At 40.8% G+C, this 24,039-nt stretch overlaps 1 protein-coding gene across 23 annotated transcripts in view; it reads left to right on the plus strand.

Moving 5' to 3' along the window:
• NRXN3 (neurexin 3) overlaps positions 1-24,039 on the plus strand; it is a 1,523,557-nt gene that overhangs the window by 432,378 nt on the left and 1,067,140 nt on the right. For 12 of the 23 annotated variants that reach the window (XR_013440796.1, XM_078054033.1, XM_078054039.1 and 9 more), the window contains 2 exons: positions 4,539-4,840; positions 10,731-10,892. Coding sequence is in view for 21 of the 23 variants with exons in the window: in XM_078054033.1 (XP_077910159.1) it covers positions 4,539-4,840; positions 10,731-10,892 (464 nt within the window). In the remaining 2 variants the exon portion in view is untranslated. Of the gene's footprint in view, positions 1-4,538; positions 4,841-8,794; positions 8,819-10,730; positions 10,893-24,039 lie in introns of all 23 variants that reach the window. The other 11 variants (XR_013440795.1, XM_078054031.1, XM_078054037.1 and 8 more) reach the window with 1 other exon arrangement.

A 24,039-nucleotide genomic window follows, 5' to 3' on the forward strand; every position in this document is an offset into this window, starting at 1 on the left:
GAGCACAAGCAGGGGGAAGAGCAGAGGGAGAGGGACAAGCAGACTCAGCGCTGAGCACGGAGCCTGATGTGGGGCTCTATCTCATGAACCTGAGCTCATGACCTGAAATAAAATCAAGAGTAGGATGCTTAACTGGCTGAGCCACTCAGGTGCCCCAGTGTTCTCATCTTTTAACGGGGCTTTCTGCCTTCAGTTCACTCTTCTTTTCAGTCCACTCTCAACCCAACATAAGTTGAGTTTTAAATCTTTTTAAAAGATTATGTGATCTTTTAAAAATACAAATCAGACCCTCCATCCTTTCAGTAAAATTGTGCCGTGGCTCCTCATAACCTTCAGAATAAAGCCTGAATTTCTTGATCTCAAAGCCTGAGACATCAAGCTCTCAGAAACCACAGGCCCAATTAAACAGTGATATGCATTTCTCCACACTTCTTAGATTGCATGGTAAAAACATATTACACTGAATATTTTAATCTGCTTTGCAATTTCTCAGAGAAATGGAGATATTATTAAATAAATCACTAGTTGGATTTTTTGGGGGGGAGAGAGTGGAAAATAGAATTGAATAAATGCTTGTTAATGCTATTTATATATAGTCCTTGGATTAACAAGCCTTTGAAAGATCCAGTACTTTACATATCTTACACAAACTGATTTAAAATCTTGGGTTATACATATCTAGATTGCATCTAGTGTTTAATCAATTGGACACTTACAAATAATGGGGAAATGATTTGTTGTCATACAGTTGAGCTCTGCTTTCCATGCAGTGAGACTAACATTTTTATTTTAATACTTATGCAATTGATTGTAAACTTCGGGGTGATATAATTTAAGTGGATCTAAACAGTCCATTAGCCATGTCAGTGCGTGCTCTCTTGCCAAGTTGGAGCTTTATGCTAAGCTGTTGTGTACTCTGTTACATAATCCTCTGCATCCATTATCTCTACCTATTTTGCTTGAATACATACACGGTGACTGCATTGTCTCTTCAACCTCCTTCTCAGTGTAAACAGTAAATATAGAAAACAAATTTGGGGCAATATTACATTTTTCTAATGGAGAGTTTGGAGAATTGAATAGGCTTAGAAATGTGTTTGTCACTATTTAGTTTTGCGCCTTTTATTTATGTTCATTGTCAATTTAATATGGCTTTCAAGGTGATAAGACAGTGCTTAAGCTTTGGCTACTGGAAGGAAATTAAGAAAGATTGGGATCTTAGGAGAAATCAGTTGTGAGATTATGCAAAGGAACACTTTCTTCAACGTTCTCACTCTTTTTTCTTCCATGCCCCTCATTTGCTCTTTTAAAGACCAGGTCAAGCACTGTCAATGCCTCTCCTCCCCACAGTCAGGAGGAAGGTATCCCATGCATTAAAAATGTTACAATTTGGCTTATCTAGAATATGACTCAGAGAGTAGCTTTCAGGTGTCTCGTGTGTTGACATGTGGAGGAGATAGCAGCATCTGGGGTGATGCTGCTCTTGGTAGCCTCCTCCAGCCCAGGGAAGAGGCAAACCGGGAAAATTCATCATTGAATGAAGAGATTGGGAAGGTTGTGAACGGTTACAGCATTTTCCTTAGATTACTTGCAAAGGGATGCACTCAGCTACATAAAGTCTTTGTTGGTGAATTTGCATGGAGATTAGCATAAATATGCATGTGATTTACATAGATGATTTCTCATGGTTGGTTTTATTTCTTGTTTATTTATTGATATTCTCTTCTCTACAATAATGTCATTTTTCTTCTCTGGCCTCCACATAAAACAAGTTCTATTGCTTTAAACACACCCAGAATCCAGGGGGAAAGGGGAACATTAATTTTGGTGAGTAAGTGTGATTTACGTAGGGTAGGGGGGGAAATACATTTCTGGCTCAATTTATCCAAGGTTTGGGATGGTTGGTAAGTTAATGCATGGCTCTGTGGAATCATTCGTGCTGTTTAATAGAATAGGAACAACGTGCTACATCCAAAGTGATGGGTAAAAGGATATTTAGAGAAAAGTCCAGATAGGCACTAGAAGTCCAGAGTAACACCAACTGTGTGGTCTTGGGCAACACTTACTCTTAGTTGTCAGTTTCTTCCTTGTTAAAAAAAAGTGGGTCATTAAATCAGGTAAGCTCTAAAATCCCTTATAAGCTCTAAAACTTATTATTTTTGCATACTCCTTGGTTCAATTACATGACGAATATTAAGCCCCATATAGCACATCAAATAACATCCTGGCACCTTACTGTTCTGTATCAAACCTTTCCCCCTTGAAGGGTACTCAGTGATTAATTTAAGCATCTTTTTAGAGGCACTCATTTCCTTGTTCATTTTTCTCAGTTCGGTGGGCACATAAGGTCTAACTTAAATGTTTATAGAAGACACCCATTATTATACCACATGTGGCGCCAAGGACAGGCATAGCAGTTGGCTCTGTGCGCATATGTATCCATAGGAAAAGAGTTTATTGGTGAAAACTGAATTTGATTTGCCATCCTTTACTCTAGGTCAGGTTCACCTCCTGGTCTCCTAAACAGGCTCATCCAAATGCATTTTAACACAGTCATTTCTTCAGAAATGAGAGAAGAAATCATGACAATAGACAGGGCACTAGGGGGTTGGATACATCTGTTTCAAACATATAGATGGTATCAAATTGCTGCTCCATGATTTTATTTTTTTAGCTGTTTTGGTAAAAACATCAGACATGGGTTATGTGCCAAGTAGTGCTTACTGAGACACTGTGGTCATTTATAGGTGGACAGGTCCCTTTTGCTTATACCAGTGTGTGTGCGTGTGTGTGTGCGTGTGCGTGCATGCATGTGCGTGCACACAAACAGAGATATGCAGGTAGATACATCATTGAGACCCTCTGAAATACACAGGACAAGCCTGATCTCTTCTTTAACTCTCTGGAGTACAAAGTTGAGGTTCATGTTTTAAGGCTGTCATGATTCTATAATTAGTTTAATATAGACTGTAGTGGGTGGTCATCACTCCCATATGATGAGTGCTTCCTCTACAGTTCTTACGTAATCATGAGAATATATTTATTTTATGTAAGTGACTTACCAAGGGCTGTGATGGTTGATAAGGTTCTAAGTTGAGGTGGAATTGACTTTGGTTACGAAGGCTGAAGTGTAGTTCTAGAAGAGAAAATAGAACTTGCCCAACCTTATTTTGTAACCCCCCCTCTGTAATGGGAAACTGCCTATCCAACCTTGTATTGTTGCCCATTTTCTTTCATGATGAGGTGCTTTTGCTAGCTTTTGGCCAACCCTGATATGCAGTAGGCCACTCTCAGTCAGACTGCCTGGTAGGGGGACAAGTGGGTTTTGAAATTATAAATTACATCAACAAATGATTAAATAAAACATGTCATTACCTTGATAAATACACCTTTGAAACTACCTAGTAAGCCAGGTGCACACTTAGAATTGTTGGATTCCTCAGAGTTCTATCCTGGGATATGCTAGCGCAGGGAGAACCAGCCCCTCTGGTTGTCAACCTGTGGCCTGTCCCCTTCCTCTTTCCACCTTTGGCTCCATACTGTATCCACAAGGGCTCTGGTATAAATGCACGTGGACGCCCACGTGGCCAAGCTCTGTCTAACTCTCTGCAAATGGTCCCCCATTGCTAGTTCTCAGACCTTGAGGTATGCACACTGATGGCATGATTTGCTGTTGGAAAATGAGTCCAGGGCAGAGCCTTGCAGAAGCCCTGGAAACAGGCCTGGGGCTCCTTGGGTAGGGAATTAGAGGATCCCATGGTGTGGCCTTGAAGGAGAGTATACACTCCAGTGGAATGCTGTCTTGACCCTGGATGTTCTATAGGATGGTCCGACCAGGGCCATCTAAATTGGGAGACCCTAGAGCAGAGATCCCTTTGGATCGAAAGGGAGCTATTGCTGTCTTGTCAAAGTGTATCACCAAATTCCATTCTGTCCCCTTTCCCTCATCTGCTTGATCACCTTCTCAGGTCCAACCTCCTATTTAATAACCCTGTCACATTCCACTGGGCTCAGGACTCTACCATGGAAACCAAAGTTAGCTGGGTTATTGATGGATGGAAATTAGAGCCAGATCTTTCAGGGTAACTGATTTTTAGTTATTGGTCAATAAAAGGTACCTGGAACTAAAGAACCCTTTGTGAGAAGAGTTAATTTTCCATTCTACACGAGCTCTCGGACAAGCATTTAAAAGCCATCATTGAAGCAAAAGCAATGTAAACCTTGCTCTACCATTTTGCATAAAATTCCCCTCTAGGTTTTTCTCTGGGAAAATGGGAAGGAAAGGCAGCAAGCTCTCCTACGCCATCACGTTGGTCTTCTACCCTTGTGAGGTTAGATAGCTCCTCGGCAGTTACTGTCTCTCGCGGTTTCCCTAGTACTTAGACACAGGTCTGGTGGAAGCGTTGGAGGGAGCTCATGCGGATAGCAGCTCCCTGGCAGGGGCACTGCCCTGGGGGGCCATGTTCTCTTTGGTATTTGCGTACTCCTGACTCATGCCAGTCAGGTGGTGACTGCTCGCCTCTTTCCTTTTCATGCAGCCCGAGAGGAGAATGTGGCCACTTTCCGAGGCTCCGAGTACCTGTGCTACGACCTGTCTCAGAACCCGATCCAGAGCAGCAGTGATGAAATCACCCTCTCCTTTAAGACCTGGCAGCGGAACGGGCTCATCCTGCACACGGGCAAGTCGGCTGACTATGTCAACCTGGCTCTGAAGGATGGCGCGGTCTCCTTGGTCATTAACCTGGGGTCCGGGGCCTTTGAGGCCATCGTGGAGCCAGTGAATGGAAAATTCAACGACAACGCCTGGCATGATGTCAAAGTCACGCGTAACCTCCGGCAGGTAATGGCGGAGGGGAAAGAGTGCCCGGAGGCTCCTCTTGGGTAGCGGGGGAGGAGGTTAGTGAAGCAGGTGCTGGACGAACTGGAGAAGGGTATAGATACAGCTTTGGATTTGTCGAAGCTTAATGTTCTCCCCAGTCTTTGCAGTTTCACAAGGAAAAATTATGAAAATATGTTTCTCCTCCTACTTCAGTTCTCCACTTATGCTTGTTTTTTTTTTTCAGAAAAAAATTCAGTTGTGTAGATAATAAAAGTAATAAATACTTTCCTTTTATTCTGCTTTCCCTTTTATCATTTTCTTAATTACGTTTGAATCTTGTATTATTGTCAAATTCAATTAGGGACAGTTTTTTGTTTCTGCAGCTTGCTAGATTTTCCTCATTTTCTGAATATATGTTTTTCTTTTTAGTTAAGTTAGCCATTGCCATGATGCCATGATTTTAATTCTTTCCAGAAAAAAGTCTTCCTTTTTCTCGTCCTTTTAATTTAACGCCCCTCCTCTGCTTTCATTTTTTTTTTTTTTTTTTTTTTCTGTTGTTATGTTAACCTATAGCCTTAGAATGCATTAGCTGGAATCTTTCTGAATTCCTCTGTTTCTCTGTTCCTTGGTGCGGTGGTCCTACTTTATTGCCCCCATCTCTACCTCGGAGGCTCTTCAGTTGACTGGGAGGCCTGGAAAGTGGAAGGATCCAAATAAAAAAGTCAACTTTGGAGCAGCCCTTCCTGGTTCTGTTCGTGCTTGAGAACTCCCATCGCTTGCCGATTCTAAGCAGGCAACTCCGTGAGGTGACAACGCTCTCAGAAAGCCTTAGCCAAGTGAACTTGTTTCCAGTCTCACAATGAATAATAACAGTCACAACAGTAATAATAGTAACACCTCACCAGCCCACATCAGTGAAGAAGAAAAGCATTTCCTATAAAAGTCAAGGTCTGTGCTGATGCCTCTTTCCGGGTTGCTATTTGCACTTGGTTTTTCTCCTTGTGATTTTGTCATTAAACCCAGTTAGACAGGGTTAATCCTTTATTAATCAGAAAACATTATGCAAATTTCCAGAGAGTGCTTATTAGATTTTCTTCTGCAATGTGATTGATTTAATGCCTTCTAATGTAAATATGAAAGCGTAAGAACGGACAAGTGTTTGCATATGTTTTCTGTTTGATAAAAAGGCGACTCCTTAGTATTGCTAAGTGAACAGAGAAGGTTCACAGGCGCTGGGAACTCACAATATTCAAAACACCCATTGTAATGCTTAAGTATGTTGAGGAAGCCACCCGGTTGGGAGATGCTCTTCTATCTGTGGTGATGTTACCAAATCACACAAGTCTTAGAGCCCCCAGGCCTCTTAATACCCCTGGACTGGACATTTTTGAATCACTGTTCTGTTTTTCCACCAAAGCCAAAGGATCCAATTGCTAATGTTTTCTTTAATAATCCTCCATCCATACTTAGCTCAGCTCAGCTCAGCTCAGCTGTCAAGAGGGCCCCAGTCGAATTTCCATTTGCTAACATATAAAGGCGTGATGTGTTTGAGTTGCAGAGACTAGTCCAAAAAGTAAAATATGACCAGTTTTGGCTGGCAGGTACACAGTAATACCCTTTAGGCTGTAGGGGAGGGGAGAATTTTCATACATGACGGGGGAGCAGGGTCAGGTTGTGATTCTCACCAACCAGTCTGTTTCTCTGGTTCTCTCCCTCTCCCTGTACTTCCTTGCCATTCTAGAACGATTCCAATTAGCTGGAGAAAGGCTCACTTTTATTTCCACTAAAAACACTTTTCTAAAATAGAATTGGCCCCCAGTTCCAGCCTTTAAACCGAGTGGGGGATAAACCAAGCTGTTCTTCAAACATTGGTTGTGCTGTTTTAGTCAAAGCAAGCAGAGGAGAGCAATCCTGGAGGGTTTCTCTTCCAAGTTCTAAGACCCAGCTCCCTCAGTGCCCTTGGACAAACCATTTAACCTTGCCACACCACAGTTTCCATTTGTGTGAAATGGTGATTACAATCGTCCCCAGCCATGTGTGGTGGCTAAATATGCAAAGCACCTTATGTTCCAGAAGGATTATGAGCTCCTCCATGGTCTGGGTGCTAGACTCACTGTGACATGCCCACGATTTATAAGCTGAGTATTCTGTTGTGAAGGTGACTGTGTCTGTCTGTCACCAACGATGCTGCTAAACAGAGCTCTCAGTTCTGGACAAGGCGACAGAGGCCTGAGGGTGTTGGGGGGCATTTCTTGGCAGAGGGAATATGAATCTCATAGAGGAAGTGCCCCTAAAATTGGTCTTTAATGAAATTCCGACTGAATTTTGCATCCAAATGCAATTTATTGAAAGAGAGGGAAATCTCCGAAAAGCAGAGTTGATTTTGCAAATGTAATCCTTTCAGTGCTGAATCATCTAAGATTATTATTTTGACCATTAAAAATACATTTATAACATCTTCTTTAGTTCTGTAGGAGACAATTGAAGGGGTTGGAAGCCCCTGTCTATTTCAATTAAACTGTAAATTGCTTCATAAATATTTGATAACAAGCTTGTGACTGTCTCATCTACTTTTTTGGTAAGGTCGAATGGTTTCTGTGGCAAAAACTCATCCGAGGAATGCTTACTTGGAGTTTCCTGGAGTATTCATTACTAAATGGAGCAGAACTTTGCCCATTTCTTCCTTCTTGGTCATCTACTCATGGTTCAACCTTTGAGCCAAGTCAGGACTGAGGCCAGCTACTTTACTGGGGCTTCTGATTAAAGGAAGGAATGTGAACTCTCTGATCCAGACTGTTACTGGGATTAGGGACCAAGGTAGTGATGTGTTTCTCTGGGTTTGTTTTTGGTCTGTTTTAAAACCCATGACCTTGAACATGGCCCTCATGTGAATTGTTTTACCTCTAATGCCGCTTTAGTGAAACCACAAACACAAAACTGGGGTTACCGATCTTCCAGCCTTCCAGCCTCCCAGCTCAGGGTGTATTAGCCACTTAGCATTTGAAAATAGTCAGAGGAGACAAATTGTAGGGCTTCTTTAATCATGTTTAACCTGCCAGTCCTCTCTGTTATCCATACAAGAAATTGCTTAAAAGCTTGAAAACCATTTTCTAAAGGGGAATGGGGGGAGAGCGATTCCAACGGGCAGCATTCTGGCAAAGAAAACAAAACAATAACTACATTGGGAAATAAAGAAGACTCCCAACTATTCTGATGCACTCCGACAACACAGTTATTGTCGACCAAGAGGAAAGCAAAGAGGAGAATGTCCCCCTCCAGCTGCACATATCCACACAAAATCAAGGGAGTCATGGATCTTTAATCATCTATGGAAACCCAGAATAAGCTACATCATGTAGCCTTCCTATGCTAGAGGCGACCTGTAGATGCTTTACGTTTTTTTTTTGTTGTTGTTCTATTGAAAGTCATAATCATCCATGCATGTAGTCAGAGTCAGATATATTAAAAAAAAAAAAAAGTCCCCAGGATATTGGTATTTTAGCTCTACCTATCTATCTACCTACATGTGAAATGATAAACTTCAGGGGTGTTTTTTTTCAGGATAGATGGGCTGTGTATGTGCTAGAGGGTGGGAAGGGAAAATGGTGTTCATTCAGAAGAGCCCTTGGAAAGTAAGTATGATGCTAATTCTAACTGGGGTGAGGTCTGGTTTGAGCGGTGTTTGGAAGAAGGGGGAGTTCAATGACAGGGTGGATTGCAGCTCCTTTCCTGGCTCTGCCCTGGCTGCCAAGGTTTTCCATAGAGTCCTGGTCTCATTGTCTTCCCCACTCTCTTTTTCTGTGTCGGGTGCCTTTTTTTTGAAAAACTAACACAAGATCATTCATGCAATGTGTCATTTTACTAACCGACTAATGTACTAACACCCTAACGACTCATCTTTGTTTTTAGTTTTTTTAATTAACAATCGTTCTGTTCACAATTTTTAATTTCCTTTCTTCCCCCTTTTCCGCAAAGCACTCAGGCATCGGACACGCTATGGTAAACAAACTACATTGTCTGGTAGATATCATTCTTATTGTCTCTTTTTTTGGGTTTGCCGTGTGTTGCCCCCCTTTTCCTTCCCAAACCCCCCTTTTATCCTCCTTAGACTCCTTTCTTCTTCTTTTAAAATTCTTTTGTTGGATTAAATGCAAGCCTTTCTTTTTTGTTAAAAAAAGAAAAAAAAAAAAAAATGGAAGGGGACGTGCCTGTCCTAGAAATGGTATTTGGAGGAGTTTGGCTGGGACAGTTTCCTTTTCTCCAGTTTGTCATTTTTTTTTTCCCCTAAAAGTATTTTTTTAAAGAAAGATTCCCCATTTAGCTAAATTTGTTTTGTTTTGTTTTCTTATTTTGCAACTTCCAAGTTACAGACTAGGGACAACAGGCTTTCTATTGAGGACTTTCTTCTCTCTGTGTCTCCCTGTCCCCTCTCACTGTTCCTCCTTTCTCTTCCCTCCTCCCCACTCCTGAAGCCCAGTTTTCTTTCCCTTTGGTGTGGCCACGGGCTGCCACAGGTGATCTGGGGAGGAAAGTACTCTATTTCCTCTGTTCTTCCTTTCCCGGCTTTCACCCTATTCCCCACTGTGGCCAAAGGGAGCTCTGCCAGTGTGTTCTCCGTACAGACTCTGCATGGCATGTTCCTGTCTCGTGGATTTCCCCATGGACATCAGAGTTTGTCCCGCCATTTTCCTCCTCATTACTAACAACCTGTCAATCATCAGCCCAGTTCCACACTCTTCTCTCTCTTCATTTTTGTCTCCACTCTTCTTCATTCTCCTCTCATCCTTCATATATTTTGGGGTTAGGTTTGGACTTTTTCTTTTCTTTTTTTTTTTTTTTTTTAGTGAGGGAGGTGGCAGGCAGGGGAAAGACAACCCTTTAGTTTTGAGTGGTTTGGGTTTTTTTTTTTTTTTTGGTTGTTTGTTTTTACCTCCATCTTGTGTTCCACTTTGTTCAGTGCATGTAAGTGTGAAGTGGATTTTGATTCTTCCCTTTGGTTTTCCTCACCCCTACCCACTTCCCTGCCCTTTTTCTTCTGCCTTTTCTCTTGGCTCCTGATGGTTTTCGCATGGGTGTGTCAGCGTATGGTGCGTGCACGCTTTGAGGCCCCATCTTTTCTCTTTGCCCTCTGCTCCTTTCATGGATTTTGGGCGTGTGGGTGCTGTTTCTTCCCTGTGGGCATTCTTATTATTTTTATTTTGGTTATTATGCCTCATATTCCTTTCTTTTTGTTAGAGTTGCCTTTTTGGTTTGGGTCATTTCTCCTTTTGGTGGTGGTGACGGCAGTGAAGGGAGGGCAGGGGTTGGTGTCCTGGGGGTAGTCCATGGCATGTACCATCCATGACATATCAAAAATGAGACCCTTCTCCTTCCCTCCCCGAATGCATGTTTGTCAGCGTGGTGTGAGCCCCCAAAGAAACGAATAAAAAAGAAAATAAAAAAAGAAAAGAAAAAAGGAAAAAAAACCATCCACCACCAAAGACCAACCCTAACAAACCCCATTGTCAAATGTCTCCTTTGCTGTTTCTCACTACCACCATAAATAACAATCATTCAAAAAATAAACAATCATTTTACCAATGAACTGAGACAAGTGATGTCGTCTGAGGATAGTTCCATTTTCTAGCCTGACTGAGTAAAGAGTGCAATGGGTAGAGCAAGTTGCTCATCTTGGCAATTCCCCCAAAGTCTCCTGGGAGTCTGCAGAGGAAAGCTGGAGGCTTGGGTTGCAGGGAAGGCAGACCAGAAAATGGAACTTGGCTGCGCCTACCAAAATCAAACCAAATTAGAAAGAATACCTCACCAAAATCTTAATGAAAGTGATGCCACAGGTAGGGGAAGCCACCGGATTTTGATAGGACTGTAAAGTCATTGTTGGGACTTTTTTTTTGTCCCTATGTCCCTCCACCAGGTGACAATCTCTGTGGATGGCATCCTTACCACGACGGGCTACACTCAAGAGGACTACACCATGCTGGGCTCGGACGACTTCTTCTACGTGGGAGGAAGCCCAAGTACTGCTGACTTGCCAGGCTCACCCGTCAGCAACAACTTCATGGGCTGCCTTAAAGAGGTAACGGTCACATGCTCTCTTTAATTCGTTGACTGTCCCAAGAACAAATGAATTTCCAGTTCAATGAGGGGCTCTGTCCTCTAATCCATTCTTTGAGGCCATAGGTTGTAGCAAAAAAGACTTTGGGCTTGGAAGTAAGGTCCTAGGTTTTGGTTCCTGCTTAAGCTGGTTGCATGACCTTGGGTTTGCCACTTACATATCTTGTGATTCTGTTTCCTCATCTGCCTAATGGGATACTGTATCCCACAGGTAGAGGTGCTTTATAAATTAAACGAAATAGCAGAGTTGAAAGGAGTTCAATGTCACAAGAACTACACCTTGTAAAGTTTGATTTCCTACTTCGACTTGTCAAGTAGGGAAGCTCTAGCTAAAAGTAGCTCAATTTGTGGTTGTGTATCTTGTCTAAAGCATAACATATGTATTATTTTACCTTTGCCAAGCTTGGTGTTCCCAAGAGTCTCATTATTTGAGATAAAGGAAAATTTTCAGAATGTAACATTAAGGCCCAGAAGACTGGTTTTTCCTTTTCTTTTTTCTTTTTTTTATCCCCTGAAAGCTAGCAGCTGTGAGAAAGCAGTGGGGCTTTGCCATTACTCATTTATTACTATTGTAGCTTATGTGTTGAGACCTCTGTCTGAGAGTAGAGGAGCTTCAGTCAAGTGTAAGTTCTCTAAGGTCAATTGTTGAGGCAAAAAGAATCAGACTTGATTTGGTAGAGTTCTTTCAGAATACTCTGTCATCCGAGCTGTGAACTGCACATTTTTGTTTAATCTAAGCTAAGCCTGATTGCCTAAGATATCTACACCCCTTCCCTGGGGAAATTCTTTGAGAAGCTAACAGTGTTCTTTCTTGTAGATAAAGATCCCTTGTGACATGTTATGAGACTCCTCTCAGGGCACATGTTTTATTCTGATTATGGTTATTTGAAATTTGTTGAACATCGGTTATCATACGAGATGGCATTGTACATGCGTGCATTCACGTCACTTGACTGTGAGCCATGTCAAAACAGGAGTTGGGTCCATTATGCCTGGTGTATAGTAGATGCATAATAAGTATTTCTGGAGTGGATACATTTATCAAGTCATCATTGGGCACCGTGTTTGTATTGTAACTGAATTTAGCTGCTCTTTCTAAGCCGTGGTCTCCGTGCTTGAGGGCTTTATGATCTAGGAAGGGAGATGAGATCTGGAGGTGAGCGAGTACAGCTCAGGACACTGTGTGTTCAGTGCCACAGACCAAATGTCCTAATTGAGTAGAATTAGAGGAAACAGACACATTTTAGGGGGAAGTCCGTTTCAGAGAAGAATTGATATTTGAGCTGGGCCTTGAGGCAGTAAACGCGTGTGAGTTGAGAGGAAGGGGTAGGAAAGAGAGACATGACAAAGGAGGGAAAAATCCAATTATAGCTCTGTGTTGTTCTTGGTCTGAAGGACAAATTATGGAAGAGAACCCCAGAAAGGGTTCCCTCTTTCTGCTGGACATTAGCTAGCCTTCCGCCGGCTACAGGGACACCAGTGGTCATTCCTGACAGAATTGCAGGAGACAGAGAACACTTCCACTCTGGGATTTACTCCCATTTGGATAGAAAAAAGGTATAAACTGCTCAGCATCTAATGAACCCTGAAAGATGCTTAAACAGTGTTAAATCACACACACTGGCATTGTACTCTTGTCAGGATTAGATAGGAACATTCTGCTACCACGGACGTGGCTCAGGAATGAATGAGGCATTGATTGCTGTGGAGAGCTCATCCATTTTTGGGTAGTGAAACAGCCTTGAGCGTGGACAGGATTTCTCCCGGACAGGATCTAGGGGTGGCCTCTAGAACTAATTTTCCCCTGTACACAATTATGTTGCACCATCTCTCAATTATGTATTTTGAGACAAAGGGGCAATTTCCCAACTGCAAATTATCAATCAGGAAGGATGCTCCTGAACATTTTGAAACAAAGCTCATAAAAACACAAAGGTATCTCTGATGGCTCCATCCACACAAAACCTAAAGTAAATAAAATCTGTATGCACACACACACACACACACACACACGCACACATATTGCCCAGGTGTAGAGAGCAGAAAGCTTCAAAAGCCCATAAAAAGTGTTACTATAAGCTTGAAAATTAAAGGCAGTTCTGAAAAATGGTGTCAATAACAGAAATAATTAGTACTTAGTAGTAAAAATATATACATAACTAGCAGCATAAATCTGCATTTAAACCCAGATCAAGTCAGAAAAAAGAAAGTCCAGCCCATGCTGGGGGAAACGGTAGGCAAAATGAGAACTCCGTTAACTTATAACCTCATCTCTCTGTTACATACAGTATTGTGGTGTTTCTAAGGGATCTGGGAAGCTTTCTCCTCTGTCTGAGTGTCTTAAACAGGTAACTTCGAGTCTCATGTAGTCCTGGCATATTCTTTCTTTCTGCTGTTCACTTTTTTGTAGGGCAGGTCTGGGAAATTCTTCTCTTGTTCTTGGTATTTGTCTTTGACATTTAGTGAACGGCGGAAGCTTCCAGCTAGGTTGGGATTTCTCTCCTTGATAAATCCCACCTACCCGCTTTTAACTATTTACACTTAGAACAGTGTCTAGTTATTTAACAAGCCCTTCTTCCCTATCTCTTTCTTCCTTTTTCTGTCTTTGCTTGCCTTTTGTGGCTCTGTGTTGCCTTAAGCTGAGCTGGGTACTTTCATGTATTATTTTCTTCAAAATGGGGACATGGTAAAAGGACTTCAGTTTCTCTTCCAGATCGTGGATAACTTTGTGTGTGGTACAAAATAGGCTTTATCTTTGGAACTACAGTTACTTCAACACTCAAAAGTTAAGTTCTGGCTCCACTGTTGAGCAGAATGATTGTGGTTTTCACCTGGGTGTACTAGCTTCCTAGCTTCCTACTGCTGTAAAAGCCAAGACAAAGACTATCCAAATTGTCCTCGGACTGTTGTGGTTCTCCCCACGCCCTAGTTATCAATACAAGATTTGTGTACACTTAAAAACTAGTTATCAATACAAGATTTGTGTACACTTAAAAACTACCAGCTCAGCATCGTGTTGCTTGTTGTGTTTCCATCTTTTCTTTTCTTTCTTTTAAGATTTTACTTATTTATTTGATAGAGAGAGAGCACAAGCAGGGGGGTAGTAGTAGAGGGAGAGGGAGAAGCAGACTCCCCTGCTGAGCAGGGAGCCCAACAATGGGGCTCAATCCCAGGACCCTGAGATCGTGACCTGAGCCGAAGGCAGACACTTAACCAACTGAGCCACCCAGGCGCCCCATGTTTCCATGTTTTAACATGTGGGTCTTATTTTTGATCTTTAGGGTTTGTAGCTCCTAGAATGGTTCTTAGCATCTACTGGGCTCTCAGTAAACATTTGCTGAGTGAAATCATGTTTGCAAATTAATTATGTTTAAATAAATAATCTTGGAAATGAACATGTTTGTAAAATTAATATTTTAGATAAATGCTTCCAGGCACTATTAACCATGTGATTTTCTTGGAATCAGTAAAGAACATCTTGACATGGCAACAGTTGAATCTTTCAGGAAGTTCCTAGCTTTCTGATTCGAGAGAAGCATTATATAGAAAGGCTCAGCAAGGCTGAGAGGAGTGGGTTGGAACTTCCTCTAGGAAGAACAGGATTGAAAAGGCTTTGACAGAGGTATCATTGTATAGAGAAAAGAACACTGGGTTTACAGTAAAAAAATCTGGCTGGGAATATAAGCTTTGTCACTGGCTCTATGGCCTGGAATAAACCACCGATCGTATTTGAGTCTGTTTCCTCCCTAACATGGATATACTAGGACCTTTGCTATGTTCTTAAATATTATATATAAAAATAACACCATACAGACATGTGTATATTGCTATAATGATTATTATTAAGGATTATGTAATACCCCTTATAAACAGTTTATGAATACAAATATAACCATACACTTGTATACATTAGCATGGGCAGTATCTCCATATCTCCTATATTAGCAAGTCACAATCAGAAGAAAAACCAGCCCTTTTCTGAGATTTGCCCCGCTAAAGTCCTTTCATTTTTTTCTGAAGTGGGGAAACCCACCCCACTCGCCCTCAATCATTACCTTGTTTTGTTGCCTTCGGTCATGTATTTGACAACTGTCAATCTCCATCTATTAAAATGTGAGCTAATTCTGTGATGACAAAGTCCTCTTCTGTTCACAGGTGTCTCCCCAGAACCTAGCAGAGTTCCTGGCATTAAAAAAACAACAACAACACTCATTAAGTATGTCTGGAATAAATAAAGGAATGAATGAGCTAACCTCATGGAGCTCTACAATTTGGTGGAATTTAGATCAACAGATAAATCCTATAAACCTACAGGATACCAGGGACTGTGCTAAATAAGAAAGAAAGATTCAGACACAGTTTCCACCTTAGAGGACCACACAGTTAGTGGGGGAGACAGATACATGGGTATAATTTCGATAAAAGATGGTTAGTAAAAAGAGGCATTCACAAGTGCAGTGGGGCTGTTGAGGAGAAGGACTTATATATTCTGGGGTTCAGGAAAGCTGTGTGGAGGAGCTAATGTGAGTCTCGAAGACAAACAGAAGTGAACATGGCAGAATGGAGGGAGTGGAGCTCCAGGACAATGGGGCAGCATGAGCAAAGGCACGGGCGCCGGACTCACAGTAGTGTCTGGGTGAGGAACTTACACTTTGCTCATTTCAGGGCACAAATTATAAGATGAAGAATTTTGAAAATGTAGCTGCAAAGTTAAGTAGGGACCAGGTCATAGAGAACTTTATCTCATACTCTACCTTTGGACTTTATTTTCTAGGTTAATGGGGAGCTATTGAAAGATCTTAAGTAGTAGAATGACACAGTCAGGTTGGCATCTTATCCATCAGGCTTTAAATTACTTGAGAACTGAAGTTACTCCATTTATTACTTCCAGCTGGTGTATATTTTTGCCCTAGGAAATTGAAGAGCAGGGTTGGGAGGGTTGATCCATTGACTGTGGCCTTGGGCCTGGAGAGCGCCTTTCAGAATCTTAAAATTTCTATAGGAAAGCACTTCTTTCTGACTCCATTTCAGTTTCCAGTGACTGTCTCTGTCAGGATGTGCCTTTCTCCTTTCCTTTGTCCTTGGCATTGCTGAGCTGTTATTGTTGGATGAAGCACAAGGTAGCAGAGGAAAGCCAAGTCTGGACTGAGGTGCACGGTAGTGTTTCTATCAGATTCAGGACCAGGGAGAGGAAACTTCCTCAAGCCCATCGCGGTATCCTCCTGTGTGTTGGGATCTTCCCTGTTGCTTGATTTGGTTCTTTGCACATCATCCTCCTTTCATCTCAGTCTGTTACTTCTCCCCCAGTATATTGGTTTTCCGTTTCCATCTCCCATTTGTCCAGGGAGAAGCTCAGTGCTGCTGAGGTGTCTGGGACAGCTTGGTCCCTCTCACCTCTCTTTCCTCATGGAGTCTCTGATGTGGAGGAGGGAGAAGCAGGAGTATCGGGAGCGTGGAACACATATTTAAAGGAAAAAGGATTGGGTAGAACATCATTGTGCAACATTACATCCCACATCCCTTTGTGATTATTAGCCATTTAAAACCGAATGGGGTTTTGCAGCCAGAGATAGTCTTTGAACAGATGATTAATGGTTTAATCTGTAATAACTTTACATTTTATAGAACCCTGATAGGAGTCCACATCTGGTGAGCCAAGCTATTTAAGTCTGTGTTAATTCTGTTAATTGCTATATGTTTATTTGAATTGCTGGCACCTGCGGGCTTTGGGATAATGTGTTTGTTGTTGCTTTTTTTTAAAAAATATATTCATTTTATGCCATCTCACTGTTTTGCTGCTTCTGTCTCTTATGCTATCACAGTTTCTCTTCTGGTTTTTCTTTTGTGTTGTCCTCGCTTCTTCACTCACTACACTTTTTTCTTTCTCCCCTGTTTTCATTTTCCCTACCTCTGTGCTTCTCTAGCTCTTGTGCTGGGGTTTCCTTCCTGATTTCTCAGTCCATGATAAATCGCTCTGTTCATAATCAGGTAAATTAGGTGATGGCATCGGGACTAAAACTCCTCTTTTCCCTAGCATTGAGAATAGTGTGTGGCCCCAGGGTGAACAGAGACCAAGTGAGGGTTTTTGAGTCAGCATGGAAGATGAGAGGAGAAACACAAGTCTAGGTCTGAATCTTGTCTAGATTCATTCATTGCCAGCTGCCGTAGTAAGAGCAGGTCGTTTGACTGCTCGTAGCCCCCGTCTGCATCAGATAATAATACCTACTTCAGGCATTTTTATGTCAGGAACAAATGGGATTAAGAAGATGGAGGTACTTTATAAACTGTAAAGCACTGCGCAGATGTTCATGTTATTATTTGTTATTAAATGAAACCAAATTGATTAGATCTGGCCAAGGAACTACATACTGCTCTTTGCTGGTTCTGCAATTTAAAAACTGCAGAAATTAGGAGAGTCCAATGTGGTTTAACAAGAAGAGCAACTGAATTGGAACTTGGCCTCCAGATTATTAGATAATTAGAAAATGATATGGTCTCTTTGGACATCCATGTCTTTTTCTGTAAAGAGAGTAGTGATCCCTGCTAAACCAAATGCACACGACTGTGGAGAACCTCTAAAGTAGATGTACAAGTTATTGCTTATTAAATTTTGGATAGCAAGGTAGGATTTATTTTCCTACTCTTAGGAAGCTGTGCAAAGGAGCACTGTGTGGGCTTGGAGGAAAGCATGCTTTGACAGAAGAGAAAAACCAATACAAACAGGAGACCAAGAAGGATATGATTTCAACAAGATAGAAAGAATGGAAACGTGACTCAGAGACTAGGAAATGGAAGCTGTGGCAGAAGAAGAAAAGAGAGAAACTGTGTCTCAGGAGCTGCCTGTTGGGCTGACAATAGAAGTTGCCATGTTGGGGGGTAAAAGAAGGATCAAAAATTGGCAATACCATATGCATCAGCTTAAGAATAAAGTTTTTGTAAAGAGAATAAATTGGATCTTCTGGAAAAGAGATTACCTCCTAGATTATAAGGAACTGAAATGGGTAGGAGAGAGCAAAGCCCTCTGTGTCACAGAGGAAGAAGAATAAAACCCTGAGCTGCTGGGAATTGTGAAGAACAGGAGGTTTATTTCACAGAGGGGGCAAGGTATGAGCACTTAGTCCAGGATGACTGTGAGAAAGTTGTATGTACCTAAGGAATAGTATCAAGAGGGCTGAAGCTTCAAGGATATTTAGTATTGCAGTACTGTGGCAAATGGAAAGTGGTTCTTCCATTAGTGCCAGAATAAAAATACTGAAATATGGTTTGCTGCTCATAGTCGATGCTGATGGATGAAAGATGGAGATGGAGAAATAGATATGGTGAGCGTTTTTTTTTAGAAACTTGGTATCCATTTCTCCTTCTTTTGAATAAAGACTTTTATTCCCCTTCATTTTCAATCCAGTGGTTCAGGGGCACTGACTCGACTCCTGGCTGCCTTGGTGAGCATGTGAGTTCTAGTCAATCAGAGATTTCCGTTCCCTTGGCCATGGTTATTTTGTTCATAGGTGGGTGGTTAACCCGATTTGGATCAGTGACATACAAGCTCAGGACTTTAGCTTATATGCTGTAGGGACGTAGTTCTCCTTTCTTTGGGTTAGAACTTGGGATGATATAAAACTGAGTTTCTGGCTGCCATCTTGCCAACACATAGAGACCAAAAATGAAGCCAGAATGGAGAAGAGCAGAGCCAAAAGCTGGGGAGAAGCTAGATCCTGGTGACATTTTTAAGGCCCTGATCAAACAGTCTTCAAACCAAAGTACCCCTGATTTCCAGCCAAGACTGAGTAATTCCTTCTTTTGTCTAAACCAGCAGGAGCTGGATTTTCTGTCATTTGCAACATGGAGCCCTAAGTGATGTGAAAGAATTCCTCTTACTCCTGTTTTTACCCCTTTCTTCTCTGACAAGAAGATAGGTCTTTGGACAGGAAAAGATAGACAGAGATAGGAAATTTAATATCAGAGGCTGTTAGAAAGCACCTAATTGCTCTGCACTCATTCAGATTTCTTGACTTGGATGAATGATATCTCAGGATACAGGGAGAGTTTGTAAATAAGACTTTTTGAAATCCAGTTGTGGTTTTTGAGAAATGGTTGAGATTGGGGAAGATTCCTCAAGACTAAAGATGGAAAAAAGTGTAGATAATGCGAACTATGAGCCTGTGAGCTTCACTGGAATCTGGGAAAGATTTTGGAGTGCATTATTAACAGAAGATATGAGCCCATAGGAGAGAAAAAAGTGATCAGCAGAACCACAGTCGTTCATCAGAAACACTGAAAATAAGCCATATCACGTGAACCAAACTCACATTTCCATTCTATATTATTACCATACTTACAACTCAGGAAAGCATAACCAAATATCAGCAAGGTATTTGGCAATACATTCTGTGATATCCTCATCAACAAGATGGGGGAAAAGGAATTGGATGTAGGAACTAGTCAGTAAAGGAGTAACTATTTAAACTTTCCAATGAGTCTTGATGAAGGATTTGTTTTGACCTATATAGAAGTTTTAGGTGGATGTCATAGTGCTTCTTCTTACTTAATGTTTATATTAGGGACTTGAGGAAAGGTGAGAGAGTATGCTCATCAACTTTTTGAATAGCAGGAAGCTTAAATGATAGAAAATATGTGCCTACATGATTTGAGGCTGAATTAATAGAGGTGTGATCTATAAAACAAAGGGGGTAATAGTTTTATAGTATAATTTATTGACTAAGAGAGCAGGCTCTGGGGCTAGAGTTCTTGGCTTCAAAGCCTAGCTCTACTCACACTAGCTGTGGAATGCTGGGCAAGTTACTTAACCCTGTCTGTGCCTCATTCTGCTTGCTTATTAAATGAGGAGAATAATTATACCTGTTTCATAGGGTTGTGGTGAGTATTAACTGAGATAATAAATGTAAAACCCTTAAAATGATGCTTGATAAATAGAAAACCTTTGATAGATTTTTTAAATTAAAGTGTAGTTGACACACGACTATAGTTATATTAATTTTAGGTATAGAACACAGTGATTCAATAACTCTGTGTGTTATGCAAGGGTAGCTACTATCCATCACCATACAATGCTATTATAATACTATTGACTATATTCCCTATGCTGTATCTTTCATCCCTGTGACTTATTCATTCTGTAACTGGAAGCCTGTACCTCCTATGCCTCTTCACCCATTTTGCCCATGCTTGTGCCCTTTAGCAACCACCAGTTTATTCTCTGTATTTATGGATCTGTTTCAGTGTTTGTATTATTTTTTATTGTTTTTCTTATTTTTTTAGATTCCACATATAAATAAAATAATATGGTATTTATCTTTCTCTGACTTACTGCAATCAGCATAGTACCCTCTAGTCCATCCATGTTGTCACAATTGGCAAGATTTCATTCTTTTTTTATAGCTGAATAATATTCCATTTTAAGTATATACCACATCTTCTTTATCCATTCATCTATTGATGGACACTTAGGTTGCTTCCCTATCTTGGCTATTGTAAATAATGCTGCAATAAACATAGGAGTGCATATATTTTTTTGATTTAGTGTTTTTGTTTTCTTTGGGTAAATACCCAGTAGTAGAATTATGGAATCTAATGGTACTTCTTTTTTAATTTTTTGAAGAACCTTCACCCTTTTGCCACAATGGCCACACCAATTTACATCCTCACCAACAGTGCATGAGGGTTCTTTTTTCTTCAAATCCTTGCCAACACTTGTTATTTCTTATTGTTTTTTTTTTTTTAATTTTTTTATTGTTATGTTAATCCCCATACATTACATCATTAGTTTTAGATATAGTGTTCCATGATTCATTGTTTGTGCATAACACCCAGTGCTCCATGCAGAACGTGCCCTCCTCAATACCCATCACCAGGCTAACCCATCCTCCCAAGCCCCTCCCCTCTAGAACCCTCAGTTTGTTTTTCAGAGTCCATTGTCTCTCATGGTTCTTCTCCCCCTCCGATTTCCCCCCCTTCATTCTTCCCCTCCTGCTACATTCTTCTTCTTCTTTTTTTCTTTCTTAACATATATTGCATTATTTGTTTCAGAGGTACAGATCTGAGATTCAACAGTCTTGCACAATTCACAGCGCTTACCAGAACACATACCCTCCCCAGTGTCCATCACCCAGTCACCCCATCCCTCCCACCTCACCCCCCACTCCAGCAACCCTCAGTTTGTTTCCTGAGATTAAGAATTCCTCATATCAGTGAGGTCATATGATACATGTCTTTCTCTGTTTGACTTATTTCGCTCAGCATAATACCCTCCAGTTCCATCCACGTCGTTGCAAATGGCAAGAGCTTATTCCTTTTGATGGCTGCATAATATTCCATTGTATATATATACCACATCTTCTTTATCCATTCATCTGTTGATGGACATCTTGGCTCTTTCCACAGTTTGGCTATTGTGGACATTGCTGCTATAAACATCGGGGTGCACGTAGCCTTTCGGGTCCCTACTTTTGTATCTTTGGGGTAAATACCCAGTAGTGCAATTGCTGGATCATATGGTAGCTCTATTTTCAACTTTTTGAGGAACCTCCATACTGTTTTCCAGAGTGGCTGCACCAGCTTGCATTCCCACCAACAGTTATTTCTTATTGTTTTAATACCAGCCATTCTGACACGTATAAGGTAACTCATTGTGGCTTTGATTTGCATTTACCTGATGATGAGTGATGTTGACCATCCTTTCATGTGTCCTTTGGCCATCTGTATGTCTTCTTTGAGAAAAAGGTTTATTCAGGTTCTCAGCCCATTTTTTTTTTTTAATATTTTATTTATTTATTTGACAGAGGGAGACACAGCAAGAGAGGGAACACAAGCAGGGGGAATGGGAGAGATAGAAGAGGGCTTCCCGCAGAGCAGGGGAGCCTGATGTGGGGCTCGATCCTAGGACCCTGGGATCATGACCTGAGCCGAAGGCAGACACTTAACGACTGAGCCACCCAGGTGCCCCTCTCAGCCCGTTTTTTAATTGGATTTTTGTGGGGTTTTTTGGTGTTAAGTTCTTTCCATATTCTTTATATTAACTTCTTATCAGATATATTGTTTGCAGATATCTTCTCCTATTCAGTAGGTTGCCTTTTCATTTTGTTGATGGTTTCATTTACTGTGCAAAAGCTTTTTATTTTGGTGTGGTCCCAATAGTTTATTTTTGCTTTTGTTTCCCTTGTCTGAGGAGACATATCTAGAAAATGTTAACTAAGGTTGATGTCCAAGAGATTACCTCCTATGTTTTCTACTAGGACTTTTATGGCTTCAGGTCTGACATTTCGGTCTTTAATCCATTTTGAGTTTATTTTTGTGTATGGTGAAGAAAGTGTCCCAGTTTCATTCTTTTGCATGTAGCTCTTCAGTTTTCCCATCACTATTTATTGAACAGACTCTCTTTTACCCATTGTATATTCTTGCTTCTTTTGTCATAGATTAATTGACCGTGTAGGTGTGGATTTATTTCTGAGTTCTTTATCCTGTTCTGTTGATCTTTGTATCTTTCTTTATGTCAGTACCATAGTGTTTTGATTACTGCAGCTATGTAATATATCTTGAAATCTGGGATTGTGATACCTCCAGTTTTGTTCTTCTTTCTCAAGATTGCTTTGGGTATTCAGGGTCTTTTGTAGTTTTATACAAATTTTAGGATTATTTGTTTTAGTCCTATGAAAAATACTATTGCTTTTTTGATAGGGATGACATTGAACCTGTGTATTGCTTTGGGTAGTATGGACATTTTAACAATATTAATTTTTCCAATCCATGAATATGGTATATCTTTTCATTTGTTTGTGTCATCTTCAATTTCTTTCATGATTGTATTATAAAAGTTTTCAGAGTAGAGGTCTTTAACCTCTTTGGTTAAGTTTATTCCTAGATATTTTACTCTTTTTTGGTGCAATTGTAAATGAGATTGTTTTGTTAATTTGTCTTCCTGCTACTTTGTTATTAGTGTATAGAAATGCAGCAGATTTCTATATATTAATTTTGTATCCTGCAACTTTACTGAATTCATTTATTAATTCTAGTAGTTTTTTGGCAGACTGGTAAATTGTTATCATCATCGTCATCATCATCATCATCACTATGCGCTAGTATGATTACTGGAAGTATTTCCATTCAGTTCTGAATATTAAGCTTTTAAAAGGTTAGCTATCTAATTGAGAGATTAGAACATGTTTAGAGTTGAGCTATGAAAAAGACGAAGGACTCTGACATAAAAGTAGTTGACTGAGAGGCCCCTGGGTGGCTCAGTTGGTTAAATGTCTACTTTGGCTCAGGTCATGATCCCAGGGTCCTGGGATGGAGCCCCGAGTCAGGCTCCTTGCTCAGCGGGGAGTCTGCTGCTCCCCCTGATTGTGTATTCTCTCTCTTTCTCTCTCAAATAAAGAAATAAAATCTTTAAAAAAAAAGGGGTTGACTGATCCAGGGGTATTTAACCTGAGGAAGAAAAGATGCCTGAGCCCAGGGGTTGGCTTCATACATGAAGGACTGTCCTATGGAAGTGGGATTAAATGTGGCTCATATATCCTCAGGAAGAAGAACTAGTGGCAAATGAGTGGCAGCTATTTGCCTCCAATGCCCACAATATATCCAATAAGAAGACATTTCAGTGAGAGCTGTTCAAAGCTGCCTTTAAAGTAATGCATTCTTTATCACTCAAGGCACCCAAGTAGGGTCTGGACAACCATCTTGCTCAATTTGTAGAACAGATTATAGCATCAAATAAGTAGACAGTGTTTGTTGATTTTTTTAGTTCTTTCCAAGCATAAGGTCCTAAGCTCTTCAGTGAACAAGCCTTCTGAAAAGAAAGAATGAGACCAATTAATTAGACCAGATTTATCATGTTGAAAACTTTTCCTGATTAATCTCCAAATCAGTTGACTTAAACATGTCCCACCGAGACTCATAGGGTTGCCCTTGTGGTAGGATTCGAGGTTCCCGGCCACTGCCATCACCTATTAGTCACTTATAATTATTTCTCTTTCCTCAGACCTCTACTGGCATCATGTCCAAAACCATTATAACCACAGCAACTAAAATCATAACAGCAACAGTAAAGACTAACAATTATCGAGCACTTAACAATGTAAATGCATGAAAAGTGTATG

This window comes from Halichoerus grypus, chromosome 8 (assembly GCF_964656455.1).
Source record: "Halichoerus grypus chromosome 8, mHalGry1.hap1.1, whole genome shotgun sequence".
Lineage (NCBI taxonomy): Eukaryota > Metazoa > Chordata > Mammalia > Carnivora > Phocidae > Halichoerus > Halichoerus grypus.